This window comes from Odocoileus virginianus, chromosome 11 (assembly GCF_023699985.2).
Source record: "Odocoileus virginianus isolate 20LAN1187 ecotype Illinois chromosome 11, Ovbor_1.2, whole genome shotgun sequence".
NCBI lineage: Eukaryota > Metazoa > Chordata > Mammalia > Artiodactyla > Cervidae > Odocoileus > Odocoileus virginianus.
The window spans coordinates 16,106,444-16,130,627 of NC_069684.1; the positions used below are offsets into that span (position 1 = coordinate 16,106,444).

The following is a 24,184-nucleotide window of genomic DNA, read 5'->3' on the forward strand; positions in this document are numbered from 1 at the left end:
CTCCCAGCTGGAAATTTGCGTCCAGTTGAACTGTTACAAAACATATTCTTTCACGTGAGAATTTTGAGCAGCACAAAAGGGACATGAAAATAGACCAAACCTATCCTTCTTGGCAGAAAGTGTCTTCTTTAAAATGTAAAGAAAATTGTATTTTGGGAAACTTGTGAAAAACTGGGGGGAAACCTAGGTCGCTGGATTTGTCACTAGATTTTCCTCTAGTAATAACCAGAAAGGCCCAGCTACCATTGCCACTCAGTATAAAAATAAACTTTCTTTCAGGCTGTATTTGTGCAGACACGTGTGCATGGAGGGTTAGGTACCACCTACATATATTAGGTTCTGAGGCCCTGGAGGGTGTCTCACAATCATCCTGAAAACGTATGAGGACCCTACAAAAATCTTCCTTTGGGAGAGAATTCCGTCTCTAAAGAGACGGCTCTAAAGAGGGCAAGGTGTGCTTAGACCCAGCGTCTGATACCTCAGTTGGTAAGGACTGTGTCTGCAATGCAACAGACCCAGGTTCGATCCCTGGGTGGGGAAGATCCCCGGGCGAAGGAAAATGGCGCCTCACTCCAGTATTCTTGCCTGGAAAATCTCATAGACAGAGGAGCCTGGTGGGCTACAGTCTGTGGGGTCCCAAAGAATCGGACAAGACGGAATGACTAAACTACCACCACCACCACCACCAGACCCAGCGGGCGCCGAGCGGGCGTCATCTTGTGGTGCTCCTCCCCCGCCCGCCAACAGCTCGCCCAGAACCTTCCATCCATCCCGCCCCGCCCCCGTCGCGCCCCACAGCATCCCTACCCGCCCCTAGCCCCCAGATTCGGACCCGCGGCCAACACCTCTGCCCCTAACCCACTCCGAGCGGCATCCCCTCGAGCCGCCGCTCTCGTCGCGGGACCTGCAGGTACGGCTCGCCCTTTGACCCGCGCGGCCCGGGCCGGAAAAGTGACTAACGGCTGCCCCTGGCCCGCAGGGTGCTGAGGGGATGGCGTCAGGGTCCCGGGTGCCTGAGGACGCGGTCCGGGCCGTCAGCCCCGGCCGAAGAGGCGAGGAGATTGTCTCGGCGCTCACCGGGGACTCGGTGATGGCGGCAGCCCTGAAGAGCGCCGCGTCCCCGGTGCGGTCGGTGGTGGCCTCCCCTCGCCCCCTGAAGGGAAAAGCGGGCCGGGAGGCGGCCCGGCGGCGGCTCCAGCTCCTGCCGGGCTCTCAGACAGAGGGCCCGGGACAGGGGCCGGAAGAGGAGGAAGAGGAGGCCCTGCTGTCAGTGCCCGAGGAAGACGAGGAGGCGCAGCCGCTGCCCCCGGTGTGCGTGTTTCCCATGAGGGGCATGTGGCGGGAGGAGAAGGTGGCACTGTACTGCGACGAAGTGCTGCGGGGCTACAAGGTGAGGACAAGGAGACAGCGGACCCCAGGGACGCGGGGCCACCTTCCGGGCCAATGCGGGCACGGAGAGCTCAAAGAACCTGCATGTCACAAAAGTCAATTTACTCCACGCTTACAGGACTGCACCTTGGTAGAGGTTCCCAGGCCCTGTTAAAGGAATTCCAGTTCGGTTTTTCCTTCAAACAGATCACGTAGCGTTTTCCAGTTTTTTTGAGAGCTGAAGGAAGATAGGCCTTATCAGTGCCCTGGTCATAACTTTCAAGGATTAAGCATCTTTTAATTTCATGGCTGCAGTCACCATCTGCAGTGATTTTGGAGCCCCCCCACCCCCGCCCCAGATAAAGTCTGCTACTGTTTCCCCATCTATTTGCCATGAAGTGATGGGACCGGATGCCATGATCTTAGTTTTCTGAATGTTGAGTTTTAAGCCAACTTTTTCACTCTCCTCTTTCACTTTCATCAAGAGGCTCTTTAGTTCTTCACTTTCTGCCATAAGGGTGATGTCATCTGCATATCTGAGGTTAGTGATATTTCTCCTGACAATCTTGATTCCAGCTTATGCTTCATCCAGCCCAGCGTTTCTCATGATGTACTCTGCATATAAGTTAAATAAACAGGGTGACAATAAACAGCCTTGATGTACTCCTTTTCCTGTTTTACTGTGTCATTAATTAGTCAGGGTTTAAGGTCTGAGTTTCATAATAGTTTAGATTATCATCCTGAGGTAGTTGAATTGAAGGGCAGAAAACCAAATGAGCAAAATATTGATTGAATCTTTAGTATAATCATTTGTTTTATAGAATGGATTTTTATTTTAAAATTTTATGTGCTGAGTAAATTCTAAATAGGTCATTAAATCTTTAAAGTTCAGAAAAAATTCATGACTAGGTTTTTAAACATGATAATAACCATGTTTTTATATGTAGTTACAGTAGAGCTCCTTGGAGTAGCAGGCAAGTTTGGCCTTGGAGTACAAAATGAAGCAGGGCAAAGGCTATCAGAGTTTTGCCAAGAGAACACACTGGTCGTAGCAAACACCCTCTTCCAACAACACAAGAGACAACTCTACACATGGACATCACCGGGTGGTCAACACCAAAATCAGATTGATTATATTCTTTGCAGCCAAAGATGGAAAAGCTCTATATAGTCAGCAAAAACAAGACCAGGAGCCAACTGTGGCTCAGATTATGAACCCCTTATTGCAAAATTCAGACTTAAATTCAAGAAAGTAGGGAAAGTAACTAGACCACTCAGGTATGACCTAAGTCAAATCCTTTACGATTATACAGTGGAAGTGAAAAATAGATTCAAAGGATTAGATCTGATAGGGTGCCTGAAGAACTATGGACAGATATTCGTGACCTTGTACAGGAGGCGGTGACCAAGACCATCCCCAATAAAAAGAAATGCAAAAAGGCAAAATGGTTGTCTGAGAAGGCCTTACAAATAGCTAAGAAAAAAAGAGAAGTGAAATGCAAAGGAGAAAAGGGAAGATATACCCATTTGAATGCAGAGTTCCAAAGAATAGCAAAGAGAGGTAAGAAAGCCTTCCTATGTGATCAAAGAAATAGAGGAAAACAATAGAATGGGAAAGACTAGAGATCTCTTCAAGAAAATTAGAGATACTAAGGGAACATTTCATGCAAAGATGGGCACAATGAAGGACAGAAATGGTATGGACCTAACAGAAGCAGAAAATATTAAGAAGAGGTGGCAAGAATACACAGTAGAACTATATAAAAAAAGATCTTAATGACCCAGATAACCATGATGATGTGATCACACCTAGAGCCAGACATCTTACAATATGAAGTCAAGTGGACCTTAAGCATTTCCACAAACAAAGCTAGTGGAGGTGATGGAATCCCAGTTGTTATTTAAAATCCTAAAAGATGATCCTGTTAAAGTGCTGCACTCAATATGCCAACAAAGTTGGAAAACTCAGCAGTGGCCACAGGACTGAAAAAGGTCAGTTTTCATTCCAATCTCAAAGAAAGGCAATACCAAAGAATGTTCAAAATTGCCGTCATTCTCACACACTAGCAAAGTAATGCTCAAAATTCTCCAAGCCAGGCTTCAATGGTATGTGAACCAAGAACTTCCAGATGTTCAAGCTGGATTTAGAAAAGTCAGAGGAACCAGAATCAAATTGCCAACATCTGTTGGATCATAGAAAAAGCAAAAGAGTTCCAGAAAAACATCTACTTCTGCTTTATTGGCTGCCAAAGCCTTTGACTGTGTGGCTACAACAAACTTTGGAAAATTCTTAGAGATGTGAATGCCAGACCACCTGACCTGCCTCCTGAGAAATCTGTATACAGGTCAAGAAGCAGCAGTCAGAACTGGACATGGAACCACAGACTGGTTCCAAATCAGGAAAGGAGTACATCAAGGCTGTATATTGTCACCCTGGTTACGTACTTATATGCAGAGTTCATCATGCGAAATGCTGGGCTGGATGAAGCACAAGTTGGAATCAGGGTTGCTGGGAGAAATACCAATAACCTCAGATATGCAGGTGACACCACCCTTATGGCAGAAAGCGAAGAGGAACTAAGGAGCCTCTTGATGAAGGTGAAAGAGGAGAGTGAAAAAGCTGACTTAAAACTCAGCGTTCAGAAAACTAAGATCTTGGCATCCAGTCCCATCACTTCATGGCAAATAGATGTGGAAGCAATGCAAACTGTGACAAACTTTGTTTTCTTGGGCTCCAAAATCACTGCAGATGGTGACTACATCCACAAAATTAAAAGACACTCACTCCTTGAAAGAAAAACTGTGACCAATCTAGACAGCATATTAAAAAGCAGAGACATTATTTACTGACAAAGGTCTGTCTAGTCAAAGCTATGGTTTTCCCAGTAGTCATGCATGGTTGTGAGAGTTGGACCATAAAGAAAACTGAGAGCTGAAGAATTGATGCTTTTGAACTGTGGTGTCGGAGAAGACTCTTGAGAGTCCCTTGGACTGCAAGGAGATCAAACCAGTCAATCGTATAGGAAATCAACCCTGAATATTCATTCGAAGGACTAATGCTGAAGCTGAAACTACAATCCTTTGACCACCTGATGCAAAGAACTGACTCATTTGAAAAGACCCTGATGCTGGGAAATATTGAACGTGGGAGGAGAAGGGGATGACAGAGGGTGAGATGTTTGGATGACATCACCGACTCAATGGACATGAGTTTGAGCAAGTTCCAGGAGTTGGTGATAGATAGGGAGGCCTAGTGTGCTGCAGTCCATGGGGTTGCAAAGAGTCAGACACAACTGAGTGGCTGAACTGAAATTGCTCAGTAGATCAATAAAACAAATTACTTAAAAAATAAATAATAAGTAGATGTCTCATCTCTGAATTACTCCATTGAGTGAATAGATGTCTTTTAAATGTATTCTAATTTTTTAATGTTTCTATTTTTCATTAAATATAGATTCAGTTAAAATTATTATTTCTGAGTTTTTTCATTATTTTAAGGGCATATGGGCTGCATATTAAATAGAAATCAGTAAAAATACTTACATATAAATCTATAATTTCATATATTTATATGTGTACATATTTTTGTTTTGCTAGGCAGAAGATGCTGATGATGCTATGAGTAAATATCTATTAGAAAAATTAAAGTTGAAAGACAAATGGCTTGGAGTCTGGAAAGCTAATCCTGAGTTATTCTTTGTAAAATATGAAGAATCTTCTATCCCTTTTGTTGGTATATTGGTTGAGGTAAATAATTTTCACCTGATCCTTTTTCTTTGTGTGAAATTATCAATTCTTTTTAAGACCAAAATGTAACTTTATAAATTTGAGGCTTGGATACTTAAACAAAGGTTGGCAAAAGTTTACATCTATTTAAGTTTCTTAAGTTAACAGTGTACATAGAGGGTAAGGAGGGATATTTGTACACATTTTCCTGTAAACAGTTATCATTAAATCAAATCTCATAGCATTAGATAATATTTATTAGCCTACTTTCAACTGCTCAAATAATGTAAAAATAAAAAAAGTGCACTTCTTAAAAATTAGTAAATTAGGCTTTAATTAATTTGGGTCTTTTTTCCTCATTGTTTATCTTTAATCTTCATTTATCTTAATTATGCAGTTTAGTTATATTATGAGAGAATAAATGAGATCAGAAAATTATTGGTAAAATATGAAATTTTTTCATATGAAAAGTGCCTTTTTAGTATAATACATCTACTTCCAAGCTTTTACTTAAGATTTTGCTTTTACAGGTCTATAGGTTAAATATTGTAGCATATTTGACATCATAAACTGATTGCCTTAAAGGTCAATTATCCTGTGTAGAAATTAATATTTGCAATCACAAATGGTACTCCTACTTCAGATAGATATTTCAAATCTGTGGTTTTGGTGACAAGAAAAAAATTGTGTTTGAAACTGATTACATTACACACTATCTGAAAACACTTCAAATCTATATGAGTTTGAGCAAACTCTGGGAGATGGTGATGGACAGAGAGGCCTGGCTTTTTGCAGTCCGTGGGATCACAAAGAGTTGAACATGAGTTGGTGACTGAACAACAAATTATCAACTATAGTCACTACGTTATATATTAGATCCTTAAATCTTTTTCATCTTACAGCTGAAAATTTTTACCAACTTCTGTAATTCTATATTTTCTGCTAATACTTAGTGTAATTTATTAATTTTTAAAGCTACTGTGCATTGGTTAAGATTTCCCCTTTCAATGCAGGGTGTGCTGGTTTGATCCCTGGTCAGACAGCTAAGACCCCATGACTCCCTGCCAAAAACCAAAACAAAACAGAAACAGTATTGTAACAATGGCAATAAAGACTTTAAAACGAAATAAAGCTTCTGTCAACTCAGTGATTTCGTGCACTTATTTTCAGACATGCTAGAGGTTATCACTCTATTGTGATGAAATAAGACAAGAAAACATAAGGGTGTTGTTTATGAAGCTAAATTTATTCAACCTAAGGACTTTACCTTTTACTTTTCTTTTTAGGACTTAACTTTTTTATTATGTCCATTCTACTTTTTTGGTATTTTATAATCCTTTCTTTTACTAATACTGTAATACAGATAATCAGTTCAGCTCCTCAGTAGTGTTGGACTCTTTGTGGCCACGTGGACTGCAGCAGGCCAGGCTTTCGTGTCCAATATAGACAATAGGATTTTTTAAGACATACTTTCATGGCAAAATTAGTCCAAATTTTTTTTAAATGCTACTGTTTTATTAAATCCAAAAGTCTGGCAACTCAAACTTAGAAATTATGTAGGAGACAGACAGTTACTCTCATGAACCTTAAAAACTAATAATTGTTTAAGAAGTAGTTTGAAAATTTGTGTTGATATTTTATTCTGTATTGATCTATTGTTTTTATGTACATTGATTGTTAGAGAAGTCATAAAAATTTAAAAGAAGAAATTTTATAAGTAGCTCATATTTGGAAGAATCTTTGTGATTTACTTTCATTTACAACTACAAACTTTATATTTATCTTAGGTAACTTGTAAACCACGCCAAAGCTCATCGTCTTGTTTCAAGGTTACTGTTTCTGTTGCTGAGCCCTTTTCTTCTAACATTGCAAATATTCCAAGAGATTTGGTTGATGAGATTTTGGAAGAATTAGAGCATAGTGTGTCTCTCTTGGAAGTGTACCCTGTTGAAGGGCAAGATTCTGATTTACATGATATTGCTTTGGCCTTGGAAGTTGTAAGGTATTAGAGCTTTTTACTTCTGAAAGTTCTCATATTAAAAAAGTTGATTTAATATGTAAGTCTTGTTCATATAGGTACTTTATTTAACTTTTGCTCACTGCTGAATTCAATTTTTCTACTTTTAATATACATATTTGTGCCTAAAATATTCTCTCTTGTGGAGGTATTTTATGTGGGCAATAAGTTTGCTGGTTTTTGATCTTGCATTTTACAAAAATTGAATTTTAAAAACTTCTAGAGATAAGTCACAATAAATTCTGGGGTATTCCTTGGCTTTCAGTGACAGGACCCAGGTTCAATTCCTGGTCAGGAAACTAAAATCTGGAAGGCTGCATGGGATGGCAAAAAAATAACCCAAAAAACAAGACCACTATATTCTGCTCATATTTAAGCATCTTAAATATATTAGATTTCATTTTTCACATTTAAAAGCTTTACAAGTACCAGATGTCATCATCCCCATTATGAATGCTTCTTACACATTGATACAATTTGAGAGAAGCTATATGTAAGCATAATACAGAATATTGGGGGGCATGTCTTTGTTTTCCTAATACTCCCCCAATATAAAATATGATTCTATGTCAGATATTATTTCTTTGGTAAACAAAATCAGCCACAGTCTATGAAATGTAGAACATGAATTTTACAATCCCACTTCAAGAAACATTATCTGTAGTAACTTGAAATATAATGCAGATCATCTAATGTTTGAAGTTTTACTTTTAGTATTAGTTCACTGAAAGTTTATATTGAAATATTGGTGATGGACAGGGAAGCCTGATGTGCTGCAGTCTATGGGGTCGCAAAGAGTCAGACACGACTGAGCGACTGAACTGAACTGACTGATTTTTTTAAACAATTAAGATTCATATAAAGATTTCTGATATCAGGATATCTTTTTAATTATAAACATGGTACTGGCTGATTTTGATCACTGTCATCTCAATTTGATTTGTCATAGGTTTTTTTATGACTTTCTTTGGAGAGACTGGGATGATGAAGAAAGTTGTGAGAATTATACTGCTTTGATTGAAGAAAGAATTAATTTGTAAGTATAGTTAAAAACTTACTCATCACATTATGTAAGATAAACATTGTCACTGTACTGATACTTTTCAGGTGGTGTGATATACAAGATGGAACTATACCTGGTCCTATTGCACAACGTTTCAAAAAAACTTTGGAGAAGTATAAAAACAAGCGAGTTGAACTCATTGAGTATCAGAGCAATATCAAAGAAGATCCATCTGCGGCAGAAGCCGTAGAATGCTGGAAAAAGTACTATGAGATAGTAATGCTCTGTGGACTACTGAAAATGTGGGAAGATTTACGCCTCCGGTAATAATTCGCTTTATTTTTTTTAAAGATTTATTTATTTGTTTATCTGTTTGTTTTTTTGGTTGTCTTAGGTGTGGGTCCTCATCACTGTGCGCCGGCCATTTCCAGATGCAGCGAGCAGACGCCACTCTTTGATGCAGTGCGAGGGCTTCCCGCCATGGTGGTCTCTCTGTTACAGAGTTCAGGCTCTGGGTACACGGGCTCAGCAGTTGTGGCGCACAGGCCCAGCCACTTCGGAGCATGTGGGATCCTCCCAGACCAGGGATCAAACCAATGTCCCCTGTATTGCAAGGCAAATTTTTAACCACTGGGCTACCAAGGAAGCCCTGCTCTACTTTAAATGGAAACAAAAAGATTGTATGGTCATTCTTTTTTATTATTATTATTATTTATTTTAATTGGAAGCTAATTACTTTACAATATTGTAGTGGTTTTTGCCATACATTGACATGAATCAGCCATGGGTATACATGTGTCCCCCATCCTGCATCCTGAACCCCCCCTTCCACCTCCCTCCCCATCCTACCCCTCAGGGTTGTCCCAGTGCATGGGCCCTGAGCGCCCTGTCTCATGCATCGAACCTGGACTGGCAATCTGTTTCATATATGGTAATATACATGTTTCAATGCTATTCTCTCAAATCATCCCACCCTCGTCTTCTCCCACAGAGTCCAAAAGTCTGTTCTTTACATCTGTGTCTCTTTTGCTGTCTTGCATATAGGGTCATTGTTACCATCTTTCTAAATTCCATATGTATGTGTTAATATACTGTATTGGTGTTTTTCTTTCTGACTTACTTTACTCTGTATAACAGGCTCCAGTTTCATCCACCTCATTAGAACTGATTCAAATGCATTCTTTTTAATAGCTGAGTAATATTCCATTGTGTATATGTACCACAGCTTTCTTACCCACTCATCTGCCGATGGACATCTAGGTTGCTTGCTTCCATGTCCTCGCTATTGTAAACAGTGCTGCAATGTACATTGGGGTACACATTTCTCTGTCAATTCTGGTTTCCTCAGTGTGTATGCCCAGAAGTGGGATTGCTGGGCCATATGGCAGTTCTATTTCTAGTTTTTTAAGGAATTTCCACACTGTTCTCCATAGTGGCTGTACTAGTTTGCATTCCCACCAACAGTGTAAGAGGGTTCCCTTTTCTCCACACTCTCTCCAGCATTTATTCTTTGTAGACTTTTTGATAGCAGCCATCCTGACTAGCATGAGATGGTATCTCATTGTGGTTTTGATTTGCCTTTCTCTGATAATGAGTGATGTTGAACATCTTTTCATGTGTTTGTTAGCCATCTCTATGTCTTCTTTGGAGAAATGTCTGTTTACTTCTTTGGCCCATTTTTTGATCAGGTCATTTATTTTTCTGAAATTAAGCTGCATGAGCTGCTTGTATATCTTTGAGATTAATTTTTTTTGTCAGTTGCTTCATTTGCTGTCATTTTCTCCCATTCTGAGGGCTGTCTGTTCACCTTGCTTATAGTTTCCTTTGTTGTGCAAAAGCTTTTAAGTTTAATTAGGTCCCATTTGTTTATTTTTGCTTTTATTTTCATTACTTTGGGAGGTGGGTCATAGAGGATCCTGCTGTGACTTATGTCAGAGAGTGTTTTGCCTATGTTTTCCTCTAGGAGTTTTATAGTTTTTGGTCTTAACCCATTTTGAGTTTATCTTTGTGTATGGTGTCAGAAAGTGTTCTAGTTCCATTCTTTTACAAGTGGTTGACCCATTTTCTCAGCACCACTTGTTAAAGAGATTGTCTTTTCTTCATTGTATATTCTTGCCTCCTTTGTCAAAGATAAGGTGTCCCTAGGTGTGTGGATTTGCCTCTGGGCTTTCTATTCTGTTCCACTGATCTATATTTCTGTCTTTGTGCCAGTACCATACTGTCTCGATGACTGTAGCTTTGTAGTATAGTCTGAAGTCAGGCAGGTTGATTCCCCCAGTTCTATTCTTCTTTCTCAAGATTGCTCTGGCAATCTTTTTCTATTTCCATACAAATTGTGAAATTATTTGTTTTAGTTCTCTGAAAAATAACATTGGTAGCTTGATAGGGATTGCATTGAATCTATAGATTGATTTGGGTAGTATATTCATTTTCATTATATTGATTCTTCTGACCCATGAACATGGTATATTTCTCCATCTATTTGTGTCATCTTTGATTTCTTTCATAAGTGTTTTATAGTTTTCTACATAAATAGGTCTTTTGTTTCTTTAGGTAAATTTATTCCTAAGTATTTTATTCTTTTCATTGCAATGGTGAATAGAATTGTTTCCTTAATTTCTCTTTCTAATTTTCTCATTGTTAGTGTATAGGAATGCAAGGGATTTCTCTGTGTTACTTTCATATCCTTCAACTTTACTATATTCATTGATTAGCTCTAGTAATTTTCTAGTGGTGTTTCTAGGGTTCTCTATGTAGAGGATCATGTCATCTGCAAACAGTGAGAATTTTACTTCTTCTTTTCTAATCTGGATTCCTTTTCTTTTTCTTCTCTGATTGCTGTGGCCAAAACTTCCAAAACTATATTGAATAGTAGTGGTGAGAGTGGTCACCCTTGTCTTGCTCCTGACTTTAGGGGAAATGCTTTCAATTTTTCACCATTGAGGATAATGTTTGCTGTGGGTTTATCATATATGGCTTTTATTATGTTGAGGTATGTTCCTTCTATGCCTGCTTTCTGGAGGGTTTTTATCATAAATGGATGTTGAATTTTGTCAAAGGCTTTCTCTGCATCTATTGAGATAATCATATAGTTTTTATCTTTCAATTTGTTAATATGGTGTCTCACATTGATTGATTTGTGAATACTGAAGAATCTTTGCATCCCTGGGATAAAGCCCACTTGGTCACGATGTATGATCTGTTTAATATGTTGTTGGATTCTGTTTGCTAGAATTTTGTTGAGGATTTTTGCATCTATGTTCATTCATGATATTGGCCTATAGTTTTCTTTTTTTGTGGCATCTTTGTCTGGTTTCGGTATTAGGGTGATGGTGGCCTCATAGAGTGAGTTAGGCAGTTTACCTTCCTCTACAATTCTCTGGAAGAGTTTGAGTAGGATAGGTGTTAGCTCTTCTCTAAATTTTTTGGTAGAATTCACCTGTGAAACCATCTGGTCCTGGGCTTTTGTTTTTTGGAAGATTTTTTATTACACTTTTGATTTACATGCTTGAGATTAATTGGTTAAGATTTTCTATTTCTTCCAGGTTCAGTTTTTGAAGGTTATACTTTTCAAGAATTCGTCCATTTCTTCCAAGTTGTCCATTTTATTATCTTATAGTTGCTGATAGTAGTCTCTTATGATCCTTTGTATTTCTGTGTTGTCTGTTGTGATTTCTCCATTTTCATTTCTAATTTTGTTGATTTGATTCTTCTCCCTTTTTTTCTTGATGAGTCTGGCTGATGGTTTGTCTATTTATCTTCTCAAAGAACCAGCTTTTAGTTTTGTTGATTTTTTTTCTATAGTCTCCTTTGTTTCTTTTTCATTTATTTCTGCCCTAATTTTTATGATTTCTTTCCTTCTACTAACCCTGGGGTTCTTAATTTCTTCTTTTTCTAGTTGCTTTAGGTGTAAAGTTAGGTTATTTATTTGATTTTTCTGTTTTTTTTTTTTCTTTTTTTTCTGTTGTTTCTTGAGGTAAGCTTGTATTGTTATGAACCTTCCCCTTACAGCTCTGCTTTTACCAAATCCCATAGGTTTTGGGTTGTGTTTTCATTTTCATTTGTTTGTATGCATATTTTGATTTCTTCTGTGATTTGTTGGTTATTCAGAAGTGTGTTGTTTAGCCTCCATATGTTTGTCTTTTTAAGTTTTTTTCCTGTAGTTGACCTCTAATATTACCTCATTGTGATCAGAAAAGATGCTCGAAATGATTTCAAATTTCTTGAACTTACCAAGGCTAGATTTATGGCCCAGGATGTGATCTGTCCTGGAGAATGTTCTGTGTGCACTTGAGAAAAAGGTGAAATTCACTGTTTTGGGGTGAAATGTCCTATAGATATCAATTAGGTCTAACTGGTCCATTGTATCATTTAAAGTTTGTGTTTCCTTGCTAATTTGCTGTTTAGTTGATCTATGCATAGGTGTGAGTGGGGTATTAAAGTCTCCCACTATTATCGTGTTACTGTTAATTTCCCCTTTCATACTTGTTAGCATTTGCCTTACATATTGCGGTGCTTCTATGTTGGATGCATATATATTTATAATTGTTATATCTTCTTCTTGGATTGATCCTGTGATCCTGTGATCCTGTGATCATTTGTCTCTTTTCACAGTCTTTATTTCAAAGTCGATTTTATCTGATATGAGTATTGCTAATCCTGCTTTCTTTTGGTCTCCATTTGTGTGAAATATCTTTTTCCAGCCCTTCACTTTCAGTCTGTATGCATCCCTTGTTTTGAGGTGGGTCTCTTGTAGACAGCATGTACAGGGGTCTTGATTTTGTATCCATTCATCCAGTCTTTGTCTTTTTGTTGGGGCATTCAACCCATTTACATTTAAGGTAATTATTGATAAGTATGAGCCCTTTGCCATTTACTTTGTTGTTTTGGGTTCGAGTTTATAAACCTTTTCAGTGTTTCCTGTCTAGAGAAGATCCTTTAGCATTTGTTGACGAGCTGGTTTGGTGGTGCTGAATTCTCTCAGCTTTTGCTTTTATGTAAAGCTTTTGATTTCTCCTTCATATTTGAATGAGATCCTTATGGGTATAGTAATCTGGGTTGTAGGTTTTTCTCTTTTCATCACTTTAAGTATGTCCTGCCATTCCCTTCTGGCCTGAAGAGTTTCTGTTGAAAGATCAGCTGTTATCCTTATGGGAATCCCCTTGTGTGTTATTTGTTGCTTTTCCCTTGCTGCTTTTAATATTTGCTCTTTGTGTTTGATCTTCATTAATTTGATTAATGTGTCTTGGGGTGTTTCACCTTGGGTTTATCCTGTTTGGGACTCTCTGGGTTTCTTGGATTTGGGTGGCTACTTCCTTCCCCATTTTAGGGAAGTTTTCAACTATTATCTCCTCAAGTATTTTCTCATGGCCTTTCTTTTTGTCTTCTTCTTCTGGACTCCTATGATTTGGATGTTGGGGCATTTAACATTGTCCCAGAGGTCTCTGAGGCTGTCCTCATTTCTTTTAATTCTTTTTTCTTTTTTCCTCTCTGTGTCATTTATTTCCACCATTCTCTTTTCCACTTCACTTATCCTGTCTTCTGCCTCAGTTATTCTACTGTTGATTCCCTCCAGAGTGCTTTTGATCTCACTTATTGCATTATTCATTATTGATTTACTCTTTTTTATTTCTTCTAGTTCCTTGTGAAACATTTCTTGCATCTTCTCAATCGTTGACTCTAGTCTATTTATCTGTGACTCCCATTTTGTTTTCAAGATTTTGGATCATTTTTACTATCATTATTCTGAATTGTTTTTCAGGTAGACTCCCTATCTCCTCCTCTTTTGTTTCGTTTGGTGGGCATTTATCATGTTCCTTTACCTGCTGAATATCTCTCTGCCTTTTCATTTTGTTTAGGTTGCTGTGTTTGGGGTGGCCTTTCTGTAGACTGGAAGCTTGTGGTTTCTCTTTATTGTGAAGGTTGCTCCCTGTGGGTGGAGTTGGACTAGTGGCTTGTCAAGGTTTCCTGGTTAGGGAAGCCTGTGTCTGTCTTCTGGTGGAGGGAGCTGGATTTCTTCTCTGGAGTGCAATGAAATGTCCAATAGTAAGTTTTGAGGTGTCTATGGGTTTGGTGTGACTTTGGGCAGCCTGAATTTTAATGCTCAGGGCATTAAAATGTGTTCCTGCGTTGCTGGAGAATTAACATGGTATGTGTTGCTCTGGAACTTGTTGGCTCCTGGGTGGATCTTGGTTCCAATGTAGGTATGGAGGCTTTTGGAAGAGCTCTTGTTGATTAATGTTCCCTGGAGTCAGGAGTTTTCTGGTGTTCTCAAGTTTTGGATTTAAGCCTCGTGCCTCTGGCTTTCAGTCTTATTCTTACAGTAGCCTCAAGACTTATCCATCCATATAGTACAGATGATAAAACATCTAGGTTAATGGTGAAAAGATTCTCCACAGTGAGGGACACCCAGAGAGGTTCACAGAGTTACATGGAGAAGAGAAGAGGGAGGAGGGAGATAGAGGTGACCAAGAGGAGAAGAGGGGGAATCAAAAGGGGAGAGAGCAGTCTAGCCAGTAATCAATTCCCTGTGTGCTCTCCACAGTCTGGAACACCCAGAGAGGTCCATGGAGTTACACAGAGAAGAGAAGAGGGAAGAGGGAGATAGAGGTGACCAGGAGGAAAAGAGGGGGAGTCAAAAGTGGAGAGACCAATCTAGCCAGTAATCAGTTCCCTAAGTGTTCTCCATAGCCCAGAACACCCAGAGAGATTCACAGACTTAAGTAGAGAAGAGAAGGGGAAGGGAGGAGCCCGAGGTGACCTGGGGGAGGAAAGGGAGAATCAAAAGGCGAGAGAGCAACCAATTCAGTGATCATACCCTTAAGTAAAAATGGGTACCGAAGATTAGATTCTTAAAGGTATAAAATTGATAACAAATACCAAAAAGCAAAGATTAAAAATCCAGAGTAGAGATTAGACTCTCAAAAATACAATATTAAAAATACACAACAAAATCAATCTCAAAAATTATTAAAAATATATATATGAAATTTGCTTTAAAAATAGGGTCTTTTTTTTTGCAAAGTAGTAGTAGGTTACCCATTTGAATGCAGAGTTCCAAAGAATACCCAGGAGAGATAAGAAAGCCTTCCTCAGCAATCAATGCAAAGAAATAGAGGAAAACAACAGAATGGGAAAGACTAGAGATCTCTTCAAGAAAATTAGAGATACCAAGGGAACATTTCATGCAAAAATGGGCTCAATAAAGGACAGAAATGGTATGGACCTAACAGAAGCAGAAGATATTAAGAAGAGGTGGCAAGAATACACAGAAGAACTGTACAAAAAAGATCTTCATGACCCAGATAATCACAATGGTGTGATCACTCACCTAGAGCCAGACATCCTGGAATGTGAAGTCAAGTGGGCCTTAGAAAGCATCACTAGCAACAAAGCTAGTGGATGTGATGAAATTCCAGTTGAGCTATTTCAAATCCTGAAAGATGATGCTGTGAAAGTGCTGCACTCAATATGCCATCAAATTTGGAAAACTCAGCAGTGGCCACAGGACTGGAAAAGGCCCGTTTTCATTCCAATCCCTAAGAAAGGCAATCCCAAAGAATGCTCAAACTACTGCACAGTTGCACTCATCTCACACACTAGTAAAGTAATGCTCAAAATTCTCCAAGCCAGGCTTCAGCAATACGTGAACTGAGAACTTCCAGATGTTCAAGCTGGTTTTAGAAAAGGCAGAGGAACCAGAGATCAAAATGCCAATATCCGCTGGATCATCAAAAAAGCAAGAGAGTTCCAGAAAAACATCTATTTCTGCTTGATTGACTATGCCAAAGCCTTCAACTGTGTGGATCACAATAAACTGTGGAAAATTCTGAAAGAGATGGGAACACCAGACCACCTGACCTGCCTCTTGAGAAACCTGTATGCAGGTCAGGAAGCAACAGTTAGAACTGGACATGGAACAACAGACTGGTTCCAAATAGGAAAAGGAGTACATCAAGGCTGTATATTGTCACCCTGTTTTTTAACTTATATGCAGAGAACATCATGAGAAACGCTGGGCTGAAAGCACAAGCTGGAATTAAGACTGCCGGGAGAAATGTCAATAACCTCAGATATGCAGACGACACCACCCTTATGGCAGAGAGTGAAGAGGAACTAAAAAGCCTCTTGATGAAAGTGAAAGAGGAGAGTGAAAAAGTTGGCTTAAAGCTTAACATTCAGAAAACTAGGATCATGGCATCTGGTCCCATCACTTCATGGGAAATAGATGGGGAGACAGTGGAAACAGTGTCAGACTTTATTTTTTGGGGCTCCAAAATCACTGCAGATGGTGACTGCAGCCATGAAATTAAAAGACGCTTACTCCTTGGAAGGAAAGTTACGACCAACCTAGACAGCATATTAAAAAGCAGAGACATTACTTTGCCAACAAAGGTCCATCTGGTCAAGGCTATGGTTTTTCCAGTGGTCATGTATGGATGTGAGAGTTTGACTGTGAAGAAAGCTGAGTGCTAAAAAATTGATGCTTTTGAACTGTGGTGTTGGAGAAGACTCTTGAGAGTCCCTTGGACTGCAAGGAGACCTAACCAGTCCATCCTGAAGGAGATAAGTCCTGGGCGTTCATTGGAGGGACTGATGCTGAAGCTGAAACTCCAATACTTTGGCCACTTCATGCGAAGAGTTGACTCATTGGAAATGCCCCTGATGCTGGGAGGGATCGGGGGCAGGAGGCAAAGGGGACGACAGAGGATGAGATGGCTGGATGGCTGACTCGATGGGCATGAGTTTGAGTAAACTCCGGGAGTTTGTGATGGACAGGGAGGCCTGGCATGCTGCGATTCATGGGGTCGCAATGAGTCGGACACGACCGAGTGACTGAACTGAACTGAACTGAGTAGGTTATAAAAATGAAAATTAAAGGAGTAATAAAGAACTTAAAAATTTTAAAAGTAAAAAAATAAAAATAAAAAATGATAATAGTAAAAATAGGAATTTCTCTGGAGCCGTTTGGGGCAGTGTGGGGTCAGTTCAGTTTCAGATAGTTCCTTGTTCCAGCTTATACTTTCTCTCAAGGTCTATAGGCCCCTTCCAATGCATAGTCAATGCTAACTATAGGGTTTTAATCTGTTGCACCTGTCACTTCTAGAGCGGTTCCCTCTTCTTTGTTTATTTTGGCTTCCTCTGTTTGCAAGTCTCTTCAGTGTCTAATTTCCACCCTGACAGAAGGGGGTGAAGGTGGCCACTTACTTAGGCTCACTTGTTCAGTTGTGCTGTGGGGAGGGAGGAACCCTGCGGACAAATATCGCTGGCGTGTGTGGGGCGCGCTCTGCTGTGGGCCACACTGGGTTTGCCCCCGCGCATGGTGGCATGTGCTTTCCTGGCCTACACTGCTCAGACTCTGCAGGAGAACTGCCCAAAGCAGGCCCTGCATCTCGTGCACGTCCCAGGTCTACGCTGCTCAGGTTCAGGTTCTCGGGTACTCCACAAAGGCACAGACTTGGTTGGGAGTGCGTTTTGTGCCCTTTCCAGGTCCCAGCAGCTCAGGTGACAGGTGCTTGGCGCGCACACTGTCCCAGGTGGGCTGTGCATCTTCATCACCTCCCCAGTCCCAGCTGCTCGGTTTCCTAGGAGCGCCAGGAGAGCGCTGTCTCAGGTGTGCTGTGTGTCTCCTCTGGGGAGCTGATCTCTGGCTGCAGCCCTCCTGGCAGATGTCAACCGTCCAGGATCCCAGGAAGACTTGGTTAGCAGCTGGGAGCCTGCTCACAGTTTGGTGGAGGATGCTGGCTCTGGGGCCGAGATTGCCCCTCTTCTTCTGACTTTGGCTGTCGCATGCCTGCCTCTCTGCCTCCGGCAAAGGGAGGGGCTGGTACAGAGCTGGCTAGCTCTCCTTTGGTATTCATGCAATCTTTTGTTCTGTGAGCAGGCCAGGCTGCACCTTAGGTTAGAGCTTTTCGTGGGAAAGTTCTCTCTCTCTCTCTTTTTTTTTTTTCTCACTCTGGCTATCCCAGAGTTTGGGTTGCTATCTCATGTTAGCTCCCTCAGATTGTCTTCAGGGCATTCAGGCCTGGTCCTTACCCTAAGCATTCAACCCGCACCTCCCTGTCCAGCCCCTCCTCGCTGGTGGTGGACACAAGTGTCTGGGCTACTTCTCTGCTGGGAGCTGCAGTTAGGCGTGTATTCTGTGGGGTTTTTTTTTTTCCCCTCCTGGTTGTGTTGCCCTCTGAGATTCCAAAACTCCCCACAGACCCACTGGTGAGAGGGTTTCCTGCTATTTGGAAACTTCTCCTTCACGACTCCCTTCCCGGGACAGTTCTCCATCCCTAACTCTTTTGTCTCTCTTTTTGTCTTTTATATTTTGTCCTACCTTCTTTCAAAGAGAATGGACTGCCTTTCTGGGTGCCTGGTGTCCTCCGCAGCATTCAGAATTTGTTTTGTGGAAGTTGTTCAGCATTCAAATGATCTTGTGATGAATCATGGGGGAGAAAGTGGTCTCCCTGTCCTATTCCTCCACCATCTTCCATGGTCATTCTTTTATCATATCACTTATATATATCACCCCAATTGAAATAGGTTATAAAAATAGATGTCTAATTTATGCTTTTGAACTGTGGTGTTGGAGAACACTCTTGGGAGTCCCTTGTACTTCAAGGAGATCAAACCAGTCAGTCCTAAAGGAAATCAGTCCTGAATATTCATTGGAAGGACTGATGCTGAAGCTGAAACTCCAATACTTTGGCCATCTGATGCGAAGAACTGACTCATTGGAAAAGACCCTGATGCTGGGAAAGATTGAAGGCAGGAGGAGAAGGGGACAACAGAGGATGAGATGGTTGGATGGCATCACTGACTCAATGGACATGAGTTTGAGCAAGCTCTGGGAGTTGGTGATGGACAGGGAAGCCTGGTGTGCTGCAGTCCATGGGGTCACAAAGAGTCAGACACAACAGAGTGACTGAACTGAACTGAATTGAATTTATGAGATAAGCACAGGCACAACGTCCAGTATTGGAAAATTATTTTTATATTAACTGAATTCACTGAAATCAATGTTTGGGGGTTTTTTATTTTTAAAAATCTCATAAATCTAGTCCTTTCCTTACCTTTCTTCTTTATCTTCTTAATTTTAGCCAAAGCATAAGAAAAGAGTAGGGAGACATTGTCCACATATAAAATGCAAAGTAGAGAGTGAGAATTTGTGGCATTTTGGTTTGAGGGTCATCACCAGCTCTTATAGCTCAGGTAGCAAAAAAGTGCCATCTTACTGTTTCAAGGTGACACAAAGGACAGAGTTCAGGGCTGACAGAGTAGCTGGAAATTTAGTTGGGATATTCTGAAAGTGAGAGAGCTGCAAAAGGAGTGAGACTCAAAATTTGAGCAACAAAGAATCTTAACAGAAAAATGAAAACTATAGTAAAAAAGAACCAAGAATTTCTGGATTTAGCTCTGACATGGAAAGAGCTTGTGAGTTATCATTCCTATCCTTACAACAAGAAAAAAGCTGAACAAACGTGAAAATTACTTTTTTGGAACCATCAGAGAACTGTGATCACAGGACAAACTGCCACCCTGAAATTTTGAGAAAGGTAAATTCAGAGAGTCACAGCTAAGATCTGCTTATCTTGAACAGAACCAGCTACAGCCATAAATTATAAGAACATTTAAATGGTAGTTTTGATAGATTGCTGGATGCTGAATGATAACTAGTATGAAAGAAACTCACAGGGAGCTGCAGTTATTAGGGAGATCCCATACCTTTGTGGGGTTTTACCTCTAGGAGTCTCACTAGGTTCTCAGTAAAGAGCCAAGAAATATTCTGTTATCACTCTGGCAGGGTGAAGGGAAAAGTACCCATTATGAAATATACCCAGAGCATTCTCCATAATAAAGATCTGCTATTCTCCAGGAGAAAAGTCTTTACCAGAGCTTTTTGCCACCTAGAGGAAAGGCATTTCTCTGACTCTAGTGCCTTCTAGCCTTCCTGTCTGCGGAAAGAAAGGATTAAGAAACACTTGTGAAGGTCACAGTCCAGGGACATAGACTCAGTAAAAGACTGATAAGTAATCACAAGAGTATAGACACTTCCTCTCTGCTAAATCTTAAAACCATACCAACAAGATTCCAGTATAATAACTGGATTATAGTTAAAAGAGTTGTAAGACACAGACTCTTCTAAAGAGTAGTTTGGGGCTTCTAAAGGAAGCCTGAGGATATATAGAGGAGACCGAAAATTGGAAATTATAGGAATTTGAAGCCTCTGACACATAAAACTACAGCAAATAAACACAGGCTACCTCCTGGTAGGATTAATAATTAATCTACCTCACTTCCTGTTAGCCATGTGTGGGTTTCAAAAAAAAAATTATGATATGCTAAAAGGCAAGGAAATAAACCAAGTCTGAGGAGGGAAAGCAAGCATCAATAACAGACTCAAGTATGATTTTGGAATTTACCAGACAGGAAATTTAAAATAGCTATGATTGGGACTTCCCTGGCAGTTCAGTGGTTAGGACTCTGCACTTCCACTGCAGGGGGCACAGGTTCGATCCCTGGTCCAGGAACTAAGATCCCGCACACCATGCAGTGCAACCAGGAAAAAAAAAGTAGCTATGATAAATGTTAAGGACTTTAATGGAAAAAAGTATACAACATGCAAGAAAAAAATGGATAATGTTCAAGCAAAACATGGAAACTGTAAGAATGAATTAAAATATCATTCTAAAAATCAAAGACACTGTAAATAGAAATGAAGACTACCTTTGAAGGGCTAACAAATAGATGGGACACAACTGTGGAAAGAATCAGAAAGCTTGAAGATATGACAAATTGTCTCAAACTGAAATGCAAAGAGAAAAGATAATGAAAAAAAAATCTAAGAACTGTGGAATAGTTTCAAAGAATGTAACATATATGCAGTTGGAATACCAGAAGAGAAGAAAGCAAATGCAGCTGAAAAAAAAATATTCAAATTAGTAATGGTGAAAATTTTCCAAAATTAAATGAAGACACCAAGCCACAGATCCAAGAAACTTAGAGAACACCAAGTAGGACAAATACTCCCAAATTGTGCAGATAGGCATATTATGTTTAAACTGAAGAAAACCACAGATAAGAAAAATATTTTGAAAGAAGCCAAGAGGGTAAAGAAGTCCTACCTGTGTGTGTGTGTTTAGTTGTTCAATCATGTCTGACTCTGCAGTCCCATGAACTGTAGCTTGCCATGCTGCTCTGTCCTTTGGGTTTTCCCAGAAAGAATACTGGAGTGGGTTTGCATTTCCTACTCCAGGGAATCTTCCCAAACCAGGAATTGTAACTGTGTCTCTTGTGTCTTCCTGTGTCGGCAGGTGGATTCTTTGCCACTGAGCCACCAGGGAAGCCAACACTTTTTTTTTTTTTGCAAAGTCTTCCAAAAAATAAGAAGAGAAGGAACTATTTCCTGAACTCATTCTATGAGGCCATTATCACCTTGATACCAAAACTATAGAAAGATATCACAAGAAAACCGCAGAAAATATCCTATATAAATATAGATGCAGGGACTTCCTTGGTGGTCCAGTGGTTAAGACTCTGAGCGTCCAATGCACAAGACCTGGGTTCAATCCCTGGTCAGGGAACTAAGGTCCCACATGCTGCAGGACACAGCCAAAAGACTTAAATAAAAAATAAATGAATAAAATAAATAAATATAGATGCAAAATCTTCAACAATAGTTTAACAAACTGGGTCTTGCAACATATGAAAAAGATTAGACACTGTGACAAATGGAATTTATCCCAGGAATGCAAGGTTGGCTTAACATATGGAAATAAATCAATATAATACACAGTAAAGCCACATTATCATCTCGAAAGTTATAGAAAAATCATTTGGCAAAATTCCTCTTTCATGATAAAAATTCTAAGAAAACTTAGAATAGAATGGATCTTCCTCAACCTGTTTAAGGCCATCTGTGAAAATTCTATAACATCATATTTACCAATGAAAGAATGGATGTTTCCCTGCCTAAAATCAGGAACAAGACAATGAGGTCCACTCTTATATTCAGTTGTGTTGGAGGTTCTAGCCAGAGCAATAGGAAAGAAAAAGAAATAAATTCATCCAGATCCAAAAAGGAAAATGAAAATTATCTCTACTTGCAGATGACATAATCTTGTATATAGAAAATCTTAATGAATTGATGCTTTTGAACTGTGGTGTTGGAGAAGACTCCTGAGAGTCCTTGGACTGCAAGGAGATCCAACCAGTCCATCCTAAAGGAGATCAGTCCTGGGTGTTCATTAGAGGGACTGATGTTGAAGCTGAAACTCCAATACTTTGGCCACCTGATGTGAAGAGCTGACTGATTTGAAAAGACCCTGATGCTGGGAAAGATTGAGGGCAGGAGGAGAAGGGGATAACAGAGGATGAGATGGTTGGATAGCATCACCGACACAATGGACATAGGTTTGGGTGAACTCCAGGAGTTTGTGATGGACAGGGAGGCCTGGCATGCTGCGATTCATGGGGTCGCAAAGAGCTGAACACAACTGAGTGACTGAACGGAACTGAATGATGAAATATTTTTCTGTGATGTAAAGAAATTGCTGATACACAAAATAACATGATGGATCTCAAAATAGTCTGACTGAAAAACTCTAGACACAAGAGAGTACATAGCATATTCTACTTTAAAATTCCATTTTAAAATTACAAAAAAGGTAATAGTACTGATGAACCTATTTGCAGGGCAGGAGTAGAGATGCCAACATAGAGAACAGACTTGCGTACACAGCTGGGGAAAGAGAGGGAGGGACAAACTGAGAGAGCAGCACTGAAACATTACCATATATGAGATAGAGAGCTAATGGGAAGTTGCCGTATAACACAGGGAGCTCAACCCAGTGCTCTGTGACAACCTAGAGGAGTGGGATGGGGTGAGGGGTGGGGGGGAGGTTCAGTAGGGAGGGGACACACGTATACTTATGGCTGATTCACATGGCTAGATAGCAGAAACCAACACAACATTGTAAAGCAATTATCCTCCAATTTAAATTACAAGAAAGGAAAATCTATGACAAAGAGACCAGTGGATTTCTGAAAGTCGATGTTGAGGACTGACTGCAAAGATGTATGAAGGAGCTTGTACGATGGGAATGTTCTATATCCTGAGTGTTATGATTGAGTTAAATGGGTGTATACATTGTGAAATCTCATAGAGTGGTTCACTTAAAATGAGTGTTATGTAAATTATACCTTATTAGAAGTATAATTTTGAAAATCACTGACATATACCTTTAATTTTAAAGCTAGGATTGTATGATAAACTATTTCCTGCATGTAAGTTGCTTTACTCTTTGAACAACTAGTAATTAGATATATGGTGAAAAAAATGTACGAGTAGTTCTCTTTCTCAAATCAAAATTTGCTTAAATAGGTATAAAAGTGCTGAATGGGTTTGATGTTGAAATGTTAAATGAAACTTTTCCTTTGGAGGACATTGCTAATATCTTAGAGTTCAATATTTAATCATTGGAATGATAAATACTTAGGAACAGTTCTCTGAAATTTTAAGCTTCACAAAAATATTGGTAACTGAGATATTGCTTCTATGTGGAACCTAAAAAGAAGGGTACAAATGAACTTACTTAAAACGCAGAAGTAGAGTCACAAATGTGAAAACAAACTCATGGTTACCAGGGTATAAAGGGGAGGGGAGAGAAATAAATTGGGATTGACATATACACACTACAAAGTGTATATAAAATAGATAACTAATAAAGACCTACTGTTATAACACAAGAAACTCTACTGTATACTCTGTAGTGACCTATATGGGAAAAGAATCTAAAAAAAGGGTGGATATATGTATATGCATAACTGATTCCCTTTGCTGTACACTTGAAACTAACACAACCTTATACATTATTTATATCTCAATAAATTATTTTAAATATTGGTAATTGAAACATAAACTGAAAAATATTGGTATTAAGGCTGCATCAAGCAATAATCAAAGTGCTGCAGAGAACCCAAAAGATTACACATAAGGTAAATGTGGCTGACAATAATGATAAAAGTCATACTTAATTTTTTTTCTTTCTTTTGATAACACTTAAATGATTAATAGGAAACAG

At 39.6% G+C, this 24,184-nt stretch overlaps 1 protein-coding gene and 1 non-coding gene across 2 annotated transcripts in view; both read left to right on the forward strand.

Annotated features, from left to right (window-relative positions):
• Nucleotides 1-976: 976 nt before the first annotated feature.
• Nucleotides 977-24,184, forward strand: part of SHCBP1L (SHC binding and spindle associated 1 like) — a 35,520-nt gene continuing 12,312 nt past the window's right edge. The window contains exons 1-5 of the mRNA XM_020898456.2: nucleotides 977-1,390; nucleotides 4,966-5,115; nucleotides 6,882-7,096; nucleotides 8,061-8,147; nucleotides 8,219-8,437. Of these exons, the coding sequence (XP_020754115.2) occupies nucleotides 992-1,390; nucleotides 4,966-5,115; nucleotides 6,882-7,096; nucleotides 8,061-8,147; nucleotides 8,219-8,437 (1,070 nt within the window). The 5' untranslated portion in view covers nucleotides 977-991. The remainder of the gene's footprint in view (nucleotides 1,391-4,965; nucleotides 5,116-6,881; nucleotides 7,097-8,060; nucleotides 8,148-8,218; nucleotides 8,438-24,184) is intronic.
• Nucleotides 20,560-20,633, forward strand: TRNAG-UCC (transfer RNA glycine (anticodon UCC)). Its single transcript has one exon. It is a non-coding gene; the product is annotated as a tRNA-Gly (tRNA).